The sequence below is a fragment of the Caretta caretta genome, chromosome 6 (assembly GCF_965140235.1).
Source record: "Caretta caretta isolate rCarCar2 chromosome 6, rCarCar1.hap1, whole genome shotgun sequence".
Classification (NCBI taxonomy): domain Eukaryota; kingdom Metazoa; phylum Chordata; order Testudines; family Cheloniidae; genus Caretta; species Caretta caretta.
The window spans coordinates 11,355,957-11,378,274 of NC_134211.1; the positions used below are offsets into that span (position 1 = coordinate 11,355,957).

Below are 22,318 nucleotides of genomic sequence, written 5' to 3' on the forward strand. Positions count from 1 at the left end.
GGGCATCGGTACAGCTGTGCCGCTCAGCTTGTCCGTGTAGACCTGGCCCACAGGCCGCCCGACTTCTGCTAGCCGGACACGCTGCTGCGCCCACATTTTCACCCTGTCGGAGCCCTTTCAGGAGCACATTTGGGTGTGACCCCTTGTGACCTGAATAGCCAGCAAACGGGTTAATTTACAAGCCACAGACCCTGCCCACAGAAGGAACCAAAGTAACTGAAGACAGGGTTCTTGTTCACAGGCCCAAGCTGCTTTCAGCCAGCAACCCTGAGCCAGGACTTCTTTCTAGGCTCCTCCCAGGATGTCAGGACTAAGGCCCTGCAGCTGGGGTGGCTCAGTCTCCTGACAGCCTAATGAGCTGCATCCGCTAGACAGCCTGACAGCGGGCCCCATCTGACTGGCGGAGGAAGCTAGCAGGCTGTGCTCTTGAACCCAGCAGCTGTTCACACTAGCGATTGCCCAGTGCTGGTGCTGTCTCCTGTGCCTGTTTGTTCCCAGCCCCGCCCCTGCCTCACACCCAGCTCTGCTTTGCGGGTAACCTGGTCCTGACCGTGGGCTCCAATTTCTGACTTCACTCTGACATCTGGCCTCTGACTCCAGTTCTGACCTTGGGTTCCTCTTCCTGCCCATTGACTCCTGTTCCAACCACTAGGCACATCCGCCCATGTCCTGGTCTCTGACACAGGGCCACCCCGTTCTTACTGCTGCTGCTTCGCTTCCTTTCTCCGCTTCTTCTTCGAGTGATGGTCCCTATTGTAGTCCACTGGAGGGGTATGAGCCACGTGCCCAGAGCCGGAGCTGTTCAAAGTAGTCGTGTCCGTTGGTCTGCGCATGCGCCCTTTTACTGCTTCATGGTTTCGACCGAGGGATGGGGCCAACTGGCCGCGCCTTCAGTTCCTTCTCACTGCCACATGGTCCGAGTCGGAGCTTCTGCCGTTCTCTCGTCCCTTGTGACGCACTTTCCAAACATAGCAAAAAAGACTGTTTTATTCTTGCTCCTAGTTAGCATCTGTCAGGGTTCCCTCCCCACTCTGAACTCTAGGGTACAGATGTGGGGACCCACAAGAAAGACCTCCTAAGCTTATTTCTACCAGCTTAGGTTAAAAACTTTCCCAAGTCACAAATTCTTCCTTGTCCTTGGCCGGGATTGCTGCCAACACCAAGTGAGTTAGACAAAGATTCAGGAAAAGGAGCACTTGGAGTTCCTGTTTCCCCAAAATATCCCCCCAAGCCGCTTCACCCCCTTTCCTGGGGAGGCTTGAGAATCATATACCAACCAAATAGGTAAACAAGGTGAGCACAGACACACTTGGGTTTTTACACCAATCAGGTTTTTAAAAACAGAACTTTATTATAAAGAAAAAGTAAAAGAAGCACCTCTGTAAATCCATGCTGACTGTTCCTGATCACTTTCCTCTTGTGTAAGTGCTTCAGGATTGATTCCTTGAGGACCTGCTCCATGATTTTTCCGGGGACTGAGGTGAGGCTGACTGGCCTGTAGTTCCCAGGATCCTCCTTCTTCCCTTTTTTAAAGATTGGCACTACATTAGCCTTTTTTCAGTCATCTGGGACTTCACCTGTTCGCCACGAGTTTTCAAAGATAATGGCCAATGGCTCTGCAATCACATCCGCCAACTCCTTTAGCACTCTCGGATGCAGCGCATCCGGCTCCATGGATTTGTGCATGTCCAGCTTTTCTAAATAGAGCCAAACCACTTCTTTCTCCACAGAGGGCTGGTCACCTCCTCCCCATGCTGTGCTGCCCAGTGCAGTAGTCTGGGAGCTGACCTTGTTCGTGAAGACAGAGGCAAAAAAAGCATTGAGTACATTAGCTTTTTCAACATCCTCTCTCACTAGGTTGCCTCCCTCATTCAGTAAGGGACCCACACTTTCCTTGACTTTCTTCTTGTTGCTAACATACCTGAAGAAACCCTTCTTGTTACTCTTAACATCTCTTGCTAGCTGCAACTCCAGGTGTGATTTGGCCTTCCTGATATTACTCCTGCATGCCCGAGCAATATTTTTATACTCATCCCTGGTCATTTGTCCAACCTTCCACTTCTTGTAAGCTTCTTTTTTGTATTTAAGATCAGCAAGGACTTCACTGTTAAGCCAAGCTGGTCACCTGCCATATTTACTAGTCTTTCTACACATGGGGATGGTTTGTCCCTGTAACCTCAATAAGGATTCTTTAAAATACAGCCAGCTCTCCTGGACTCCTTTCCCCCTCATGTTATTCTCCCAGGGGATCTTGCCCATCAGTTCCCTGAGGGAGTCAAAGTCTGCTTTTCTGAAGTCCACGGTCCGTATTCTGCTGCTTTCCTTTCTTCCTTGTGTCAGGATCCTGAACTCGACCATCTCATAGAATCATAGAATCAGAGAATATCAGGGTTGGAAGGGACCTCAGGAGGTAATCTAGTCCAACCCCCTGCTCAAAGCAGGACCAATCCCCAATTAAATCATCCCAGCCAGGGCTTTGTCAAGCCTGACCTTAAAAACTTCTAAGGAAGGAGATTCTACCACCTCCCTAGGTAACGCATTCCAGTGTTTCACCACCCTCCTAGTGAAGAAGTTTTTCCTAATATCCAACCCCCACTGCAACTTTAGACCATTACTCCTTGTCCTGTCCTCTTCTACCACTGAGAATAGTCTAGAACCATCCTCTTTGGAACCACCTCTCAGGTAGTTGAAAGCAGCTATCAAATCCCCCCTTATTCTTCTCTTCTGCAGACAAAACAATCCCAGTTCCCTCAGCCTCTCCTCATAAGTCATGTGTTCCAGACCCCTAATCATTTTTGTTGCCCTTAGCTGGACTCTCTCCAATTTATCCACATCCTTCTTGTAGTGTGGGGCCCAAAACTGGACACAGTACTCCAGATGAGGCCTCACCAATGTCGAACAGAGGGGAACGATCACATCCCTCGATCTGCTGGCTATGCCCCTACTTATACAACCCAAAATGCCATTGGCTTTCTTGGCAACAAGGGCACACTGCTGACTCATATCCAGCTTCTCGTCCACTGTCACCCCTAGGTCCTTTTCCGCAGGACTGCTGCCTAGCCATTCGGTCCCTAGTCTGTAATGGTGCATTGGGTTTTTCCGTCCTAAGTGCAGGACCCTGCACTTATCCTTATTGAACCTCATCAGATTTCTTTTGGCCCAATCCTCCAATTTGTCTAGGTCCCTCTGTATCCTATCCCTGCCCTCCAGAGTATCTACCACTCCTCCTAGTTTAGCAAATTTGCTGAGAGTGCAATCCACACCATCCTCCAGATCATTTATGAAGATATTGAACAAAACTGGCCCCAGGACTGACCCTTGGAGCACTCCACTTGATACCGGCTGCCAACTAGACATGGAGCCATTGATCACTACCCGTTGAGCCCGACAATCTAGCCAACTTTCAACCCACCTTATAGTGCATTCATCCAGCCCATATTTTAACTTGCTGACAAGAATACTGTGGGAGACCGTGTCAAAAGCTTTGCTAAAGTCAAGAAACAATACATCCACTGCTTCCCCTTCATCCACAGAACCAGTAATCTCATCATAGAAGGCGATTAGATTAGTCAGGCATGACCTTCCCTTGGTTAATCCATGCTGACTGTTCCTGATCACTTTCCTCTCGTGTTAGTGCTTCAGGATTGATTCCTTGAGGACCTGCTCCATGATTTTTCCGAGGACTGAGGTAAGGCTGACTGGCCTGTAGTTCCCAGGATCCTCCTTCTTCCCTTTTTTAAAGATTGGCACTACATTACCCTTTTTCCAGTCATCTGGGACTTCCCCCGTTCGCCACGAGTTTTCAAAGATAATGGCCAATGGCTCTGCAATCACAGCTGCCAATTCCTTTAGCACTCTCGGGTGCAACGCGTCCGGCCCCATAGACTTGTGCACATCCAGCATTTCTAAATAGTCCCTAACCACCTCTTTCTCCACAGAGGGCTGGCCACCTACTCCTCATGCTGTGATGCCCAGCGCAGCAGTCTGGGAGCTGACCTTGTTCGTGAAGACAGAGGCAAAAAAAGCATTGAGTACATTAGCTTTTTCAACATCCTCTCTCACTAGGTTGCCTTCCTCATTCAGTAAGGGGCCCACACTCTCCTTGGCTTTCTTCTTGTTGCCAACATACCTGAAGAAACCCTTCTTGTTACTCTTAATATCTCTTGCTAGCTGCAACTCCAGGTGTGATTTGGCCTTCCTGATTTCATTCCTACATGCCCGAGCAATAATATTATACTCTTCCCTGGTCAGTTGTCCTATCTTCCACTTCTTGTAAGCTTCTTTTTTATGTTTAAGATCCGCAAGGATTTCACCATTAAGCCAAGCTGGTCGCCTGCCATGTTTACTATTCTTTCTACACATGGGGATGGTTCGTCCCTGTAACCTCAATAGGGATTCCTTGAAATACAGCCAGCTCTCCTGGACTCCTTTCCCCTTCATGTTAGTCCCCCAGGGGATCCTGCCCATCAGTTTCCTGAGGGAGTCGAAGTCTGCTTTCCTGAAGTCTAGGGTCTGTATTCTGCTGCTTACCTTTCTTCCCTGTGTCAGGATCCTGAACTCAACCAACTCATGGTCACTGCCTCCCAGATTCCCATCCACTTTTGCTTCCCCCACTAATTCTTCCCGGTTTGTGAGCAGCAGGTCAAGAAAAGCTCCCCCCCAGTTGGTTCCTCTAGCACTTGCACCAGGAAATTGTTCCCTACATTTTCCAAAATCTTCCTGGATTGATGCTATTGTGTGTTGTTTTTTAACCAGTGTGTCTTCCCAATTTCTGTCCTCCCCATCCAAATTGCTCTCCTTAGTTAAAAGTATGCTGGGGGGGAACTCATCCCAGTGGTATGATCCATGTGCACACTTCTCTTTAAGAGCTGAATTTTCCACTGCCGGGCTTCTGCTTTCTCTCTTTTCCACCTGTGCAGCCACTCTACCCTCCCCTAATGGCAAAGAAAGGAATTGCAGGATGGTGGCTATTGTGGGGTGGCTATTGCTCAGGTCCCAGGGAGATTTCCTTGTGCCTTCACTCTCCCATGTTGTCCAGTTTCCTGCCTGAAGACAACTAGTACATTTGCCCACCACAATAAAGTGAGCAGCTGCAGGGCTTACTCCACTGGCCTCCATTTGGAGAGAGGGTTAAACCAGGCTGCTGGAGCCAGAAGGAACACAGAGGAAGGTCAGAGGAGCGGGATTTCCTGTGATGAATCACAGCTGTGCAGAGGACTGATACAAAAGTTCCTGCATCCATTTGTGTCCTCATTATTCCACCGTGAGCAAAGCGAGAGAGCCCAACCCGAGGGGAGTCTCTGCTAGCCAGCGGGTCTGTTGAGATTTGCCTGCTGACCCCCATCCTCACCAGAGATGGAGCCCAGGACATCCCTCTACCTCGTGCTCATCTTCATTGCCTGGGGTGAGTTGGGTTATCCTTCCCTGCTGCTAACCCCCAGCCCAACCACAGTGTTCTCTAGGCACCACCACCTGACCGAGACAGCCTCATGGAGTCCATGGGGAGCCCTGGTCCTGGTAGAGAGATGTCTTCACTACGCACCCCTTCTGCCGGCTCAGCACCCACTGCTTCCCCTTGCTGGATTTTGGCAAAGAGTCCAAGGACTGAGAGGTCCATGGGGTCTGAACACTTCACTCACCCCAGGCTTGAGAGCTGGAAGGTGAAGCAGAGGGCATCTGGCTCCCTGTCTTCTCCTCTTCCTCCCACCTCTCACCCTAACCTTGAAGCTTCGTTTGTCTCCCCATCCCACTTGTGCTCTTTTCCATGCACCTCTGCCTGGAATGACCTCCCTCTTCCTATGCACCCAGAGTTTCCCCTGTCCAACAAAGTCATCCTGACTCCATGCTTGGGAGGAACTCCCTGTAAACATGCACAAAACTGCCTCCTTGTCCTCCTTCAAAATTCTCCCCTGCCATGACAGCTACAAAAACTTGGCATCAGTTATGCCACTGGCGTGCTGAGACCCCTGCCCAACCTGCTGACCAATATGGTCGCATTATTTCCTTGCACTCCTCCATACAGCTGCAACCAGCTCTTGGCCTAGTTTGTAAGCTTTTGGGGGAGGCTGTCTGCTGCTTCTTTGTACAGTGCCTAGTGCAACGGGGTCTTGGTCCATGAAGAGGGCTCCGAGCCGCTCCCGTAATATAATTAATCATAATAATAAAAGTATCAGTGGGATTAATCTGCCACAGAGTCAGGGCTGGCACAGGTTCAGCGCCCCCTTCTGGAGCAAAAGGGGGAAGCAGTGTGCCGACTGATTCAGGTCCCACTCTGCTCGCTGGGCAGCCCAGCTCTTCACTGCCACAAGTTAGCTCTAAATAACGTGGTTCATATTATTTTAATTTCCTTCCACCCAAAACTCTTCTCCGTTCCCTTCTTCCTCGGGTCATGATGGATTCTCCATCACTGGCCATTTCAAAATCAAGATTGGATGCTTCCCGAGAGATCTGCTGTAGGAATTATTTCAGGGCAATTCTCTGACTTGTATTATCTAGGCAGTAACTCTAGCTATCACTATGGTTTCTTCTGGCCTTGGCAGCTATGAATCTTGTCTGTCACCACCTTTTATGTTTGTTCCATGTAGTTTTTAAGCAAGGGACCCCTTCTTTTTCATTCACTGTAAAGCACCAAGCAAAATGCTGCTGCTGTATTAATAATTATTGTGTATGAAAAACTACTATTGATAAATGAAGCAATCGGTGAAAATCATTAACAATTATAGCAACCCCTAGCTCACTCTTCTCCCTGCATGAGGGTAATGATACTGCTATGGTGGTGCCACCAGATGGTGCTGTTACACACAATCTTAGCATGTGAGCCAGAGTACAGTCTTGGCAGACATAGTCTTTTTAGTTTTGTAATGCAGTTTATTTTTGGTGGGCAACTGTTGCAAAGGGAAGGAGGGTTTGTTGCTCCCTGGGAACCTGGCACTGATGCGTGGACTGAGATCCCTGACAGAGGGGCTTGGATGTGTGCTGTTTGTGACCACCTCTGTTCCAGGACTGCTGGTGCATAAATGTAAATAAACAAGGTGCACTAAGAAACTACTCAGACTCCGTATCACTGATTTCTCCTGCAATGAGCAATTGGTGTAGTATTTACCTGCCTTTGGGACCAATGCGTGAAATATGCTGCACTAATGTTTTATTCTCTCTTGCATGCTTATTGCACTTGTGGTTCCCAATCTTGACACTAGGTGCCTGCTCCCAGGAGAATTGTCTCTGCACCCGTGGCTTTTGTGCTGAAGGCTGGGTGCAGTATCAAGATGCCTGCTATAACGCTGTGATGAAACCGACGAAGTGGCCCGAAGCTGAGGCAAGTCTGAATACAGGGAGGCAGCAAGGCCTAGTGGAAAGAGCCCCAGCCTGGAACATAGGAGAGCTGGATTCTATTCCCAGCACTGGTTTGCTGGGTGACCTAGGGCAAGTCACTCTCCTCTCTGTGCCTCAGTTTCCCAGTCTGTAAAATGTAAAGATACTGACTTCCTTTGTAAAGTGCTTTGAGATCTTTTAACAGTGCATGGACTCTGCTCCTATCTTTTTCTGAGCGCACAAAGCACTTGGAGATGCTCTGCTTGGGAACACTACATGTACAGCAGATTTACAGCAGTGATCACCAACCCATCGATTATGATCGACTGGTCGATCCTGGAGCCTCTGCCAGTTGATCGCAATCTCTGGGCCGTTAAAAGTCCCATGGCACAGCAGGGCTCAGGCAAGCTGCCTGTCTTCTGTGGCCCCAAACTGCTTCCAGTAGCTGCTGGCTGCTGGCATGTGTCCGTGGCCCCTGGGGAGCAGGGGAAAGCAGCTCTGGAAACTGGCCAATGGGAGTGGCGGGGGTGGTGCTTGTGGTCAGGGGCAATGCACAGAGATCCGCTGCCCTCCTCCCCCCAAGGGGCACGCAGAGATGTGCCAGCAGCCACCCGCTTCTGGGAATGGTGTGGTGCCATGGCAGGCAGGCAGCCTGCCTGAGCCCTGCTGCGCCACCTACCAGGAGCCACCTGTGGTAAGTGCCTCCTGGATGGAGCCTGTACCTTGTACCCCCTCCTGCACCCCAAACCCCTGCCCCAGGCTGGAGCCCCTCTTGCACCCAACCTCCCTCCCAGAGCCCACACCCCTCATCCTCTCCTGCACCCCAATCCTCTGCACCAGCCCAGAGCCCCCTCCTGCACCAAACTCCCTCCCACCACCCTCACCCCTCAACCCCTCATTCACCCCAACACTCTGCCCCAGCCTGGAGCCCACTCCTGCATGCTATCTCGCGTCCAGAGATTGCACAGAATCATAGAATCATAGAATATCAGGGTTGGAAGGGACCCCAGAAGGTCATCTAGTCCAACCCCCTGCTCAAAGCAGGACCAATTCCCAGTTAAATCATCCCAGCCAGGGCTTTGTCAAGCCTGACCTTAAAAACCTCTAAGGAAGGAGATTCTACCACCTCCCTAGGTAACGCATTCCAGTGTTTCACCACCCTCTTAGTGAAAAAGTTTTTCCTAATATCCAATCTAAACCTCCCCCACTGCAACTTGAGACCATTACTCCTTGTTCTGTCATCTGCTACCATTGAGAACAGTCTAGAGCCATCCTCTTTGGAACCCCCTTTCAGGTAGTTGAAAGCAGCTATCAAATCCCCCCTCATTCTTCTCTTCTGCAGGCTAAACAATCCCAGCTCCCTCAGCCTCTCCTCATAACTCATGTGTTCCAGACCCCTAATCATTTTTGTTGCCCTTCGCTGGACTCTCTCCAATTTATCCACATCCTTCTTGAAGTGTGGGGCCCAAAACTGGACACAGTACTCCAGATGAGGCCTCACCAATGTCGAATAGAGGGGAACAATCACGTCCCTCGATCTGCTCGCTGTGCCCCTACTTATACATCCCAAAATGCCATTGGCCTTCTTGGCAACAAGGGCACACTGCTGACTCATATCCAGCTTCTCGTCCACTGTCACCCCTAGGTCCTTTTCCGCAGAACTGCTGCCTAGCCATTCGGTCCCTAGTCTGTAGCTGTGCATTGGGTTCTTCCGTCCTAAGTGCAGGACCCTGCACTTGTCCTTATTGAACCTCATCAGATTTCTTTTGGCCCAATCCTCCAATTTGTCTAGGTCCTTCTGTATCCTATCCCTCCCCTCCAGCGTATCTACCACTCCTCCCAGTTTAGTATCAAGCTCCCAGTTTAGTATCATCCCTCACTCCTGCACCCAACCCCTGCCCCAGGCTCAACCAATGCACACCCCACAGTTGAGAATGTTACACAGAATTGTGTCAATCCCTGAAGGATTTTGGATCCATAAACCACAAATGACACTAATAAAAAGTAAAACTCATGTCCAGTGGATTCTATGAGATTTGGTGCAGTGTGACCATATGACCCCTGCACCCAAACTCCCTCCCAGAGCTTGCACCCCTCACTCTTGCACCCCAACCCCCTGCCCCAGGCTCAGCTTGGAGCCCCCTCCCACACTCAGAACCCCTCAGCTCCAGTCCAGAGTCTGCACCCCCTCCTGCACTGCACCCTCACTCCCTGCCCCAGCCTGGTGAAAGTGAGTGAGGGTTGGGGAGAGCAAGCAACAGAGTGAGGAGGGGATGGAGTGAGCAGGATGGGGCCTCGGGGAAGGGGTGGGGCCTTGGGGAAGGGGTGGGGTAAATACTGGGTTGATCTTAAATTCAAAAAGGGATCTAGTGTGTAAAAAGGTTGGAGACCACTGATTTACAGGGTTCCCTCATCACCTTTTCAGCAGAGTGCAGCACCTTATCTGCACTAGCTCATAATCCTCAGCCCCTTAGAGCAAGGACTGGAGAGGGAGGAGCGCTCTCCCTCAGAGACCTTGCCTGGGACTAATGCTGAGGGTATGTCTACACTGCGATTAAAAACCCCACTGCACAGTGTCTGAGCCCAGGTCAGCAGACTCGGGCTTGCAAGACAACAAATAGCTTTGGAGCTATTCAGGCTTGAGCTGGAGCCCAGCTCTGAAACCTTCCCCCTTCGCAGAGTTTCAGAGCTGGACTGATGATGGAGCCTGATCGTCTACACTGCAATTTAAAGCTCCGTAGCCCGAGCCTCAGGATCCCAAGTCAGCTGACCTGGGCCAGCCATGGCCACGCTGTAGGTCTTTTGATTGCAGTGCAGACACTCTCCCCTGGCACTTCCTTCCTGGGCCTTTTCTACTTTCTGGGCAAATGGACTCATTAGCCCTGTCTGTCCGCAGCCCATCTCTGATCTGTCAATTAGGCACAGCTCTGCCCCTCCGGTTTACTCTGGGGCTAGTTAATTGGTGCTCTGGTGGTCAGAGGGCTGGTGCAGTTGCTGTCGCCCAGCGCTCTGGCCCAGATCGGTGGATGAGAAGCATTTTACAAGCGCTAGGGAGTGTTAACAGCTGGGCTTCTTTGCTGAGCGGGGAGAGAGAGAGGGGACAGGAAATGCTCTTGAGGGCACGTTACTAAGGGCTGGATTCTGGCCAGCCCCGGGTGGTGCTGTATGTGGTTCCCTTGAGATCAGTGGCACTGTTGGTGGAGTGGGCTCCTATGCAGCGTCTGTTCAAAGGGGTCCACTGACGTCTCTCTTTAAATCCTGAGCCATGTGAGTGAATCTATCCCTTAAGCAGCTGGTGTGACCCCTGCTAGGGGGAATCTTGGAATCCCTCCTCCGCCACATGAACAAGTCTGAGGGAATTTCCCAGCCTTCCAGATGGCCTCTGCTCACCTCCTCTAAACATTCCTCCAATGGCCATTATTCCCTTCCCACCAAGATCTCTGTATCCATAAGCTTATACTCCGCTCGAGGGCATTTCTCCGTGGGTCTGTCTGTCTGCAACGTGATAACACTTGAAGGCCGCATGCCATCTGTCCCAAAACGTCAGGGAACTGTCCAGGCATCGATGCCCAGAGTTCTAGTGATCTGGGGGGAAATCAGAAAAAAACAAGAAAGGGGGAAATGGAGGACACAGGGCCAGTCTTTGCCATCTGGTTAGCAGAGCAGGTAGCTGCCACCACCACCTCTTGAATTGTTGGTGGATGGCAGCCATTAACACCTTCCGGCATCACACAGCTCCTGATCTTAGCTCTGCCTGTCCTCCCCACAGACTTTTCAAATGTTGACACTCTGAGCCTGTGCCTACACCAAGAGTGGTGGAAACCTCTAAAAGGGGGGGGGGGGCATAGGTGCCCAAACCATGGCCCCGCCCCCCACACTGCCCCTTCCTCAGAGACCCTGCTCCTGTGCTAGCCCTTCCCCCACTAGGCCACGCCTCCACATGGCTTCTTCCCTCACTTTTAAAAGTGGGGGGCATGTCCCCTTGCCCCCCTCCCCCCCATTCTGGCACCCCAGTCTTCACTCAAAATGCTATAATGGCACAACTGCAGCTGTGCTGCAGTAGCATAGACACTTACTACCGCCGTGGGAGGGGTGCTTTTGTCCCTGTAGCAAATGGACAAGTCCCCTCCCTGTGGCGGAAACCAAGGTCTGAGAAGCTACAAGACTTGCCCAAGGCCACCTGGTGAGTCTGTGGCAGAACTGGGAATTCAGCCCATCTCTCTTCATGGCTAGCCCACTGCCTCAACGAGAAGACCACTCTCCTTCTCTAGGGCCCTGACCCACTGATGTTCACAGGCCCTTTTTCATTGATTTCTCAGTGTTTTGGGTCAGGTGTGCAGGTTGCAGCCTTGTGTGAGCTGTCCTTGCGGTGCCTTTTCAGGTGGCATGTCAAAGCCTTGGCAGGAACTCCCATCTGGCCTCCATCCACAGCGCAGAGGAAAATGATTTCATCTTTCACCTGATGGGCAAGCCGCTGGATTACACTAAAGGGCAGGCCTACTGGATCGGCGCACACGACACTTTCAAGGTAGCTCCCGCCTCACCCGTCTGGCACAACCCATGATCAGAGCAACTGCAACTTCAGAGCAATTGCCAGGGACGGAGAGTCAGACTGGCCTTTCCACTTATACCCAGGGACATCCATGGGGTTGAGAGAAGAATTTGGCTTCCTGTGTCTAAAGTTGTGGGCTTGTTATTTCAATCTGAAGCCAGGTCGGTGCTGCTCACTCTGCCAGCCCAACAGACAGAAGGATGGCCCAGCGCTTAGGGCAGTGCAAGGGGACTTGAGAGTCCTGGGTTCAGTTCCTGGGTCTGCCACTGTGTCTCTGTGTGACCTTGGTGCAGTCACTTAATCTACCCTGTGCTGAGTTCCCCTATCTGTAACATGGGGAGGACCCTTCCCCACTCCCCGGGATGGTGTGAGGCTGACTCTGTCTGTGCTGGAGTGGGCTGCAGTGAGGAAAGACATGGGGACACCTAGAGAAGGGACCTCCATAGCTGGGATATTAGGGGCAGCTGAGGTGCTAGAGAGAATGCTGATTCTTGAGTGGCTATTGCTCCACTCCTGGCCCCTGGTTTAGTCACTAACAGCATCACCTTTTCCCTAGGAGGGGTCTTTCATGTGGACGGATGGTTCCAAATACAGTTTCAAGACATTTCCTGCAGACCAGCCCGATGGCCTCCCGGGAGAAAACTACCTGGGCTCCTGGATCCTGGAAAACGGTGGGAGCTTTGTCCTGGGGTGGTGTGTGTGTGTGTGCATGTGTGCGGGGGGGCGGGGGCAGATGCTTGGTGGCTCTGTTTGGTCAGGGCTGGCTCATTATCTCAACCCCCTGACTCTCACCAGAAGATCATCGCCCAGCTTCAGTTCCTGCTGGTTGGCTGGACCATCCGATCAAAGCATTGAGCTGTCTGGTTTGGTCTCCTACCCCTGCCCTAGCAGCTCAGTCCACTGACCTCTGCCTCTGACTGTCTCTGACTAGGGCTTATGCCAAAAGCTTTGGAGGAAGACAACCCCTGCCTCCCCCGCTCCCAAGACCACCCCAATCCAAACAAAAGCCCTCCCTAGTGGCTGGCCAGTTTCCTGGGGAGAGCCCTCTCCAATACATCCCGATCAGTGATCAGCACATGCACATAAGCCTGAGGACTGACAATTCCAGTGCATTGTGACCCACTCTCAAAGTGAACTCCACATATGGAACAGTGTGTGATCACCTCGGGCTGGGATCAGCTCCGGCCTGCCCCATGTGCCCTCAGGTATACCACAGCTACATGGGTGCAAACAGGGGATGCGTAGTGGGGTCAAGCAGGGTCGCACCCACCCGCCCCAGATTTGCTGCTTGGCTTGTACTGAGCATGCTCAGTAACACTACTGAAGCTGGCTGCCCTCACTCCCGCCCCCCCCCCCACTATTGGCAGGCATGGGTCACCCAGTTACACCAATTTGCACTGGAGAAATTGAGGACCCAAGATGCAAGGTGGCAATGGAGCAGGGCAATGTTGCTCTCAGCCTTTCTTCTCAGGCCTCATCTAAGTTCCCACTAGGGTTTTCCACTATTTATCTATCTATCTTTCTGTAACCCTTCTGCCCGTCAGAGTTGGCAGCAACAAGGGCCGGGTTCAATATCTAGGGGATCCATTCCAATAACACAATGCAAACCGGCTTGAGCCCCCACCCAGTGACCTGGGACAAATATATACCACCCCTGCTGAGCGCCTCCAAAAGACAATACTTCCCCTCTCGCAAGCACATAGTCTGAGTGTAACAAAAAGCCTTTTAATAACAGAGAGAAACAATGTGGCATTATGTTGGGGAAACACCACCAACAGGATTCATAACACAACCCATGAGCAAAAAACCCACCCCAAGCAAATTGGGGCATGCCCCTTTCCCTTTGGTTCTTGAGTCCAGCAACCCCAAATCACCCAAAGTCCCAAAAGTCCAATGACCCAAAAGTCTCTGTCCCTGGTCAGGGCAGCCCCAGAGTTCGAAAGTTTATCTGCGGAGCTTTACCTCCCAACCTGGGTGGAGATGGGACGGGCGTAAGAGGCACCTTACATGATCTGAAGCTGACCACCCCACAGCTCCATAGGCCTTCGCTTCGCTCCGCGGCCTACAAGCAGCTCCCGTCGTCCCCCGAACTGCTCCGTGTCCCACCAGCAGCTCCCGCCGTCCCACGAACTGCTCCACCAGCCTGTCCACAAGGCACTCCAGCTGTCCCGCAAACTGCTCCACAATATATCTTCAGGCTCCCCCACTACTTAATACAATACTCAGTAATTTCAGCTCTTAGTCAGTTCAGCTCTTTAGTGAATTCAGCTTGTAGTAGGGGAGCCTCAGTACTGGTGCACCATTAGCCCAAAGTGAGCTCAGCAGCCTATAACTAGACTCCTAATAGAATCAAAATTAGCTCTGATATTCCACAGTAGAGAGAGGAGGAAGTACAATTAGCATATAGGGTCCTCACCCAGAGATCCATGCTACCAAGTATTAATACTTATCCCCAACCACTCTCAATTCACAGAGTTTTGGAACCCATGACTCTTGCCTAGCGAGTGCTACTTAATTGATGGTGAGTCCCTCCATCATAACAAAAGGCCACGTACAGTTCCAAGCACAGTTCCCATAATCAGGGTAATAACAATTTATTCTTCCTGCCCCAATAACAGAGACACTGGGGATCCCACAGCAGCCAAAGTGACCATTTGGGCAGCTATGGCCTCATGCTAGGCAGGGTGGGTGTGCCTATGCAAATGAGATCAGCCCCTGAAGTTCTTTTCCACAACTTGCCACACCTCACCACCAGGTGTCAGGGTGGAGCCCATCCTGACTCTGCTTACACTTCTATCACCCCAGTCATGACCCAACAGATGCCCGCACTGGTAGAGTGGTTACATTAGCCGTCACATGCAGATGACTGTCCTAGTCATGGATGTGCCTGTTCCTGCCAGCGGGCGGTTTGTTCCTGGGTTGATTCCTTCTGATTCCATCTCTTTCAGGCTTTGTCACCTGGAACGACTTTGACGGCAGCTGGTCCTTCCCATTCGTTTGCAAATACACCCTGCGGAACAGGTACCATCCAGCTTCGCTCCCACCAGGGCGGGCTCTTCTCCAGACAGGCAAACTCTAGCAGTGGCTGAAGGTGTCCCGGTGACTGTTCGGGCACCCACGGGGCCCTGTTGTTGTTTATATTGCTCTTGTGCTCAGACTGTGCCAGGCACTGTACCAACACGTAGGAAGACACAGTCTGTCCCAGTGAGCTCCACATACAGCGATGGCAGTGTCCTGCCTGCATACCGCCTGCTCGGGAAGAGACGTCTCTAGGGAGCTTAGTCTCCAGGGCTCCTCTGGCCCAAGGGTGGGTGACTCCTGTGAGATGGGCGCCATCCTCCCAGGCTGAGATCCTCCAGCTCAGGCAGGAGCCACTAAACGGCCTTCAGACAGGAGCATCTTTAGTTACTGATGACCTGAAACTGGCCGTTCTGGCATTAGAGCCTCAAATGGGAAAGGCCCCGTATCCCCTTCCCTGACCCCCCTAAATCCGCCAGGACCACTGCCCTGGGGCCACATTGGAGCTAGCACCCCCTACAGGGCAAAGGCCCCATGTCCCATTTCCCATCCCCTGAGCCAGCACCCTGGGGCCAGATCAGAACTGGCGCCCCTAGAGAGGAAAGGTCCCATCCACATCTGGGCACCACAACCAACAGCTGTTTCTCTTCCTCTTTTGCATGGGCAATGCCTGTTCCCACAGCTTCAGGGACCAATCCTGGTAACAGGATGTGGTGGAAGACATGGCCTGTATCCTGCAGTGGAGGCTGCGTCACCTTCCTATGCTGTAGCTTCACATCTGGAACCAATTACTGCTGTGTCCTTATCCCGTCTTTTGTGTCCTTGGTAGAACTGGGCAAATAACAGGTCTTGGGGTTTGCTGAGAATTCTGAAAAATTGGGGTGTGGGGGGGTAAATGTTTAAAAAATATTCTGCAAATGGAGAAGTGGGGGAATCATTTTGCACCAGACAAAAATTTTGTTTTGAGTGTGACCATTTAAAAACTTTGTTTGTTTGTAATCAAACTAAAGGCCATTTCAAAAGGAAAAGTAGTTTCAGACCAAACACGCCAAACGTTTAGATTTGTTCTGGGTTGGTTTTTAGTTTTGACAGATACACTTTAGTGAAGCCAAAACAATTCACCAAATGGTTCGGTTTCACCAAATCTGCATTTTTCACCGGAAAAGGGGCTGGTCTGAAAAATGTCACCCAACTGGATTCCCCCTCGGTCCCAGCTGGCGGGCGCCTGCTGGGAGCCACTTTCCAATGGGAACCCGCAGCAGGCCTGAGGCAGGGGGAACAAGGGTCACAATCTCTTTGGACTCCAGAGCCACCCAGCTGTACACTGCGCTCTCACTGGCATGGCATCATTCGGCGATTCTGCTGATACAAGCTTAGCGAGCTCCCTGCTCCGATCCCTGCTTGTCTTTCTCCCTCCCCTTCCTCCTGCTTTATACATGTACCAGGTCATTCATACAATTGTTCTGGGCCAAAACAAAATGATCAATAAAAAAGCTGCGCGCCCAGAGAACGAATGTAGTCGTCATTGTTCAGCTCCTGGCACAATGGGGTCCTGTCCATGGGTGGGGCTCCCAGGTACTACTGTAATACACCTAATAATGTGCAGTGCCTGGCACAATGCGGTGCTGGTCCATGACTGGGGCGCTCGGGTGCTACCATAATACACCTAATAAATAATAATGCCTGTGACAATGTGGAGGCTGTAAGGCTCAGTTCTGCTCCTGAATGGTTGATGTTTTTAACCTTCAAAGCGAGGTGGGGTGGGGGGAGGAAAGGGCAGCGACCTGTGGGGAAAGGTTTATAAAACCACGGCAGCTTTGCCAGGTGGAACACTCACTTGCCGCGTTGCTTGGGGATAAGCCAGGCTTCCAGATTTCCTCTTGACTCTCTGAGATTTCAAGGGACAGGGAGATTTCTACCCTCTCCCCCAGCTGAATTTCCCATCTCAAGTCACCAACACGACCCAACGGGGCTCTGCTGAATCCCAGAGGTGGAATTGCTCTGGCAAGCCGTGGGCTGCGTCTACTCTTGACCATAACCACAATGGACTGAACCCCAGGGCCCTTATCCAGCCGGTGACACTGGGGCATTTGCCTGGCTAAGGGATGTGTGAAATCTGCAGGCCCAACCTTACAGCCTCATGTTACAAGGTTCCCCATATGGAGACTCTTCTTCTGCAGGGAGGCAGTGTTTACTCCACGGCAGAAAAATGAGGGGCTCATCCCCCTCAGCCCACCTGGATCCCCACCTGCATCAGGCCATTGGAAGACTGAGGCTGACTTGATGGCAGCCTTTACATTCTGCCCAGGGGAGAACAGCCCAGGTACCGACGGGGTGTCTAACCTGGTGGAGAAAGGCAGCACAAGAACCAACAGCTGGAAGGTTAAAGCCAGACACACCTGAATTAGAAACAAGGCATGGATGTTTGCCAGGCTGGGTGAGTAACCGTGGCACAGCCTGCCAAGGGCACGGGGGGGCCTTCAAACTCAGTCGGGAGGCCTTGGGGGAAGATGCTTCAGCCAGACACTTGTTACTGGGCGCAGGGCAGGGGGAAATGGGTGAACTTTGAGGCCTGTGATATACAGAAGTTCAGACTCGATGATCTAATGGTCTCTTCAGGCCTTAAACTCCATGGGTGTCTGCAAGGCACTGCACACACAGGCTCGCCAGGTAGATCTGCGTTGGATCTTGGGCTCCTATGGCTCTTCTCCAGGTCCCTGACAGCCAGCAGAGGGACACCTCAACCAACATCTGCCCCACAAGGGGCACCTCAGAAAAATCAGTGCGGTCTCTGGAGCAGTCTCTAGGAAGCCGGTGGGGGGTGATTTGTGCCCCCTGTGACAAGGTGTGACTCACCACAGTGGCACCTCTTGCTGGCAGGTTGGTGCACCTTCTCCCAACGGTGCTTTCCCTACCATCACATCTGCTCTCGGGTCCATCTCACGGCAGAAGGACCAGGGTATCCTCTGAGTCATGATCTGTGCTCCCCCCTTCTCGGGGGCTGGCAGGCAGCTGTTCAGTCACTTCCCCAGTGGCGAGTGGGGGGACTCAGACCCTGAATGTAAAGGTGCTGGGGGACCCAGTGGGGCAAGTGAAAAGATAAACTAGCCATTGCAAAGGGCAGAGGGAGACCTAGCATACCAGAGGGGAAAGTTTAGCGATGATGTACAGGACCAGGAAGACGTGTGTCCCCTGTTGAGGGAGGCAGACAGAGAAAGGGGTGAGCTATGGATGCAGCTTAGGCAGCTGCAGGGTCGGAGACACCCAACCCCTTGAGGGATGCAGTCTTGAGGGGGATGGTTTGTGATGGGGTGTCTACCTCACACACTGTAAAAGGGGTTAATCCTGCATGCGAGCAGCGGATGTGAGTCCTCCAATCAGCCTAGAGAGGCTGCATTGGGCACAGGCAATCTGGGAAGGGCTGCAGGGAGTGACCAATCAGGGCCCAGCAGGCTCACATAAAAGAAGCCCCTGGGCTAGAGGTGGTCAGTACCTGCTGGGAGCCTGAGGAGGAAGAAGTGTGTCTCTAGCAGGCGGAGAGCCCTGTGGCACCATGGACAGAGCAGTGCTGGCGGGGACCGAGGGAACTCGCAGCTGGCTGCTAGGACGGACGCGCTGCATCCCTGAGGTAAGGGTGAAGAAGGTGCTGGGGTCGTGGGGAAGTGGCCCCGGAAAATGTGCTGAGCAGTTGGTTGGGGTGCAGCATGTGGCTGCCATCTATAGGGTCCCTGGGCTGGGACCAGGAGTTGTGGGCGGCCTGGGTCTCCCCTCCCCGCCACTGGGGAAGTGACTGGACTGTTAGGCGGGAATGCTAACCCCCAGAAGGGGGAACACGGATGACAACATGGCTGGAGGGCCAAGTCGCAAAGAGGGCACTGTGGTTCCTGAGGGGGGTTGAAGGCAGATGCAGTGATGGTGTGCAAGCTGCAGATGGGGGGGGGGCTGGACTTGAGCTCCTCCCCAGCGTGGAGCCATTAGCCATTAGCTGATGTTTGGGGCCTTGTTTCTGTTACCATGGGTCAGTCCATGATGTGAGTCAAGTCTATTCTTTGGTGGCATCTTGTGTATTTCCAAAGAATGTACACACAGTCCTGACAGCAGCAGGCAGCTTCATTGCCAGAAATCCCCACACCTGCCTCTCCAACGGGCTCTCTGCCCAAGAAGCCCAGCAGGTCCTTCCTCTCAGGGCCATGCTCACATCTGCTGCTTCTGGCTTTCTCTGTCTCCAGCACACACAGGCTTCTAAACCAATTACCCAGCCCCTGTGTTTGCAACTGGGGAAACCCCTTGTTACAGGGATTGATCAGCTGCCTCCTGATTGGGTTTAAGAGAGAGCACCTGGGCCCTAGGCCAGTCCACTGGGAGCTGCTTGACTCTGAGAAGGAAAGGAAAGACCTGGGAGAGCTGCCAGAGCGAGAGGAGCAACAATACTGAGAGCTTTGGGCATTGAGGGTGTAGCATTTTCCAGATCCAGACCCTGGTTGTCGGCAAGCAGGATCAAACCTGGGACCTCTGGAGCTAAATGCATTAGCCTCTACTGCATTAGCTGAAAGCCACATGGTGCATAGCTAAAGCAGTAGCAGATTCATTAATCTCAAATGGTCCCTGTGCCACTAGAGGGGAAAGAGAATCACACCCACAAGGTGTGTGGGTTACACAGGCAAACCTGATTTCAGTTTCTACGCTTCCTCCAGCTATCAAGCCACCCAGGATCCTTCCCACCAATTGCCTCCAGCTGACCACTGTTGTGCACAGTGATGGAGCACAAGTAGGTGTAGAAAAATGTAAGCATTTAAGAAGGTCGGGGAGGGGCTGTTCTATTATGTGGCCTAGTGGATGGTGCTGTGGACTGGAATTCGGGAGATATGGCTTCTATTCCTGGCTCTGCTGCAACACCTTGGGCAGGTCATATCCCTTCTCTGAGCCTCAGTTTCCCCATCTATGAAAGGGGGATGCTAATTACTTTGTGAAATGCTTTGAAATCTCCTGATGAAAAGTGCACTGGAAACACTAGGGATGACTAATCTGGTCTCCAGCCCTAACTACAGAGCTCGGTCGCAGCTCTTGGGTGGTAAGGTGATGTAGTAGATGACCCTGGGATTACAGGCTGTGATGCAATCAGGCAAAGACCCAAGGAATCGGAGTTAAGGTTGTGCATAGCCCCTTAGCTCTGGCATCTGCTGCTTTGCCAGCGCCCAAGCTTAATGCAGTATTGTTTTTAATGGAATAAATAAAATACATTCCCCATTAGGCCCATCCTGTGGAATGCTCCCTAGAGATTAGGGAGAAAAAGAAATGGGTAAAACAAATGGTGCTTGTATCCTGAAAGCTTTGGATTTCATTAGATACATTGTTCTGTTTCTGGTCTGCCATTGTCCTCCAGATCAGACAAGGCTCCCGTTGTATATTTCTTCACGCTTCACAGCCTTAATTCCCAACACAGGTTGAGCTGTGACAGCCACAGTCAGAAAAATGAAGAGACTTCTCAGTGCCTTTATCTACACACCCTGCCCTTATCCTATTTCTAATATTGTTCAATTGTTTATTACTCCACAATTATGACATCATAAATTGAGTCCTACCAAATTCACAGCCATGAAAAACATGTCACACATTCTGAAATCTGGTCTCCCCTGTGAAATCTGGCTATTGGGGGGCAGGCGGTCATGATATTGCCACCCTTACTTCTGCGCTGCCTTCCGAGCTGGGTGGTCGGAGAGCAACAGCTGCTGGCCAGGCACCCAGCTCTGGAGGCAGCACTGCTGCCAGCAGCAGTGCAGAAGTAAGGGTAACATGGTAGGGTATTGGGGTTCTAACTCTGAATTTTAGCAGACATCCTTATCCAGGGCGACTTACAAACATTACAGTTGTACAGTACAATACTTGTGTTTATACTGTATGAACACATCCACAAAATTTACTATTTATGCTGTGATCAACCTTTGAAAAATGTGATTTCTCCACAATGTCAGTAGACCCTAATCCTAAGTAAAGCTGTGTTGTTACCAGTGTAATGATCTGTACCTGCAGGGTGGTATTCGGACATTAGATGTCTCTATGCACTTTATAGAGTTCCAAATGGGGTGTAGGTCCTGGTAAACAATGGTAACAAAACCGGAATTCACACCAGGTGGAAGCCAATTTGTTTGGCACTAGTTGTGGCTGTTTTCTTTCTGTTTATGAATGGTTAGAAGTCCATGGATCACAACCACAGCTAGAAGGAGCTATTGTACTAATTTAGCATAATCCTGCTTTGTGCGACTAATGACACCTCCCTGCATTGGTCTCTCACTTCCAGAGAGCGAAGAAAGGAGCTGCAGCTGGGCTCGTGAGGCGGGTTTAGTCCGTGCCCTCATGTCTGGATGGGGATCAAAAACCAAGGCGTGGTTCCTGCTGCCTTTGTCTTGCCAGCCCCTGTGTCCTCTAGTGCTCTCTTCCAGTCGATGCTGCTGCAGTTCCCCATGGCCAGTCATGGAGATGGATCTATGCACTTGACATGCAAGACCAGGCTGGGAAATGGCTCCAAGGACTGCAAGGAACCTACAGGCTCTAGCAGCTGAAGAGCTATGCAGCAAGGGACTTAGGCCCACATTTTCACAGAGACTTCAGTGCCCAACTCCCATCGCTTTTAATGCGGGTTAAGTGCCTAAAAATACCTTTGAAGATCTAGGCCTTAAAATATCATCCATGCATAGACCTAGAAGCTGCTGTGACCTTTGCTTAGGAGATCAATGGAGTTTTCTTGTGGTATTTGACTCTGTAGTGTAATCCTGGTTCCAGCTGTTTTTATGTACAGAAGGGCCTGGGTTCAAGCCCCAGTGGAACCAGCTGAGCCCTGCTGCCAGAGCGTAAAAGCCAATGCTGCAACTTTCTGGGCTGATTTTATATCACTGGGGGAGCCTATGTTAGTACCCACCCCTATTCTCAGCCATCTTGATTCCCAGAGGCTCTTTCCCAATGAAATGCAAGGGGGCACTGTGTGGCCTAGGGCACTAGATTGTGGCTGGAGAGAGCTGGTTCTATGTCATTGGCTTTCTGGCCTGGGGTCATTCACTTCGCTTCTTTAGTGTGTTGGTTTTCTCATGTGTAGCACAGGGAGAATGATGCCGACCTGCTCTGGAAAGCGCTTTGAGATCTGCTGATGGCCAATCTGCTATTGGGACCCCTGGCCTGTGCTGCCACCATGTGGTCACTGGCACTCCGCATTCCCTGCTGAGTCCACCAGGGATCCTCATGAATGCAGCAAAGTTATGCATCTGCCTCACCTGCCCCCCCAAGCTGGGGCTGGGGCTCCTCCCCCACTCCTATCAGCACAAGTGCACCAGCTGTGTGTCAGCAGGGACTAGGGGGGCTCTTCTGCTGCAAAACAGGGAACCCCCTGGGGGCACCCACCTGGGGACCATGGATGACCCCTACCTGAAGTGCTGCCTGGCGGGA

General features: G+C 51.7%; 1 protein-coding gene across 1 annotated transcript; it reads left to right on the forward strand.

Annotated features, from left to right (window-relative positions):
* Positions 1–5,245: 5,245 nt before the first annotated feature.
* On the forward strand, positions 5,246–16,391 carry LOC125638856 (regenerating islet-derived protein 4). The gene is made up of 6 exons (XM_048855085.2): positions 5,246–5,404; positions 7,197–7,315; positions 11,693–11,839; positions 12,420–12,534; positions 14,812–14,884; positions 15,564–16,391. Exons 1-6 carry the CDS (start codon positions 5,356–5,358, stop codon positions 15,583–15,585), a joined length of 525 nt encoding a protein of 174 aa, XP_048711042.1. The 5' UTR covers positions 5,246–5,355; the 3' UTR covers positions 15,586–16,391.
* Positions 16,392–22,318: the final 5,927 nt, after the last annotated feature.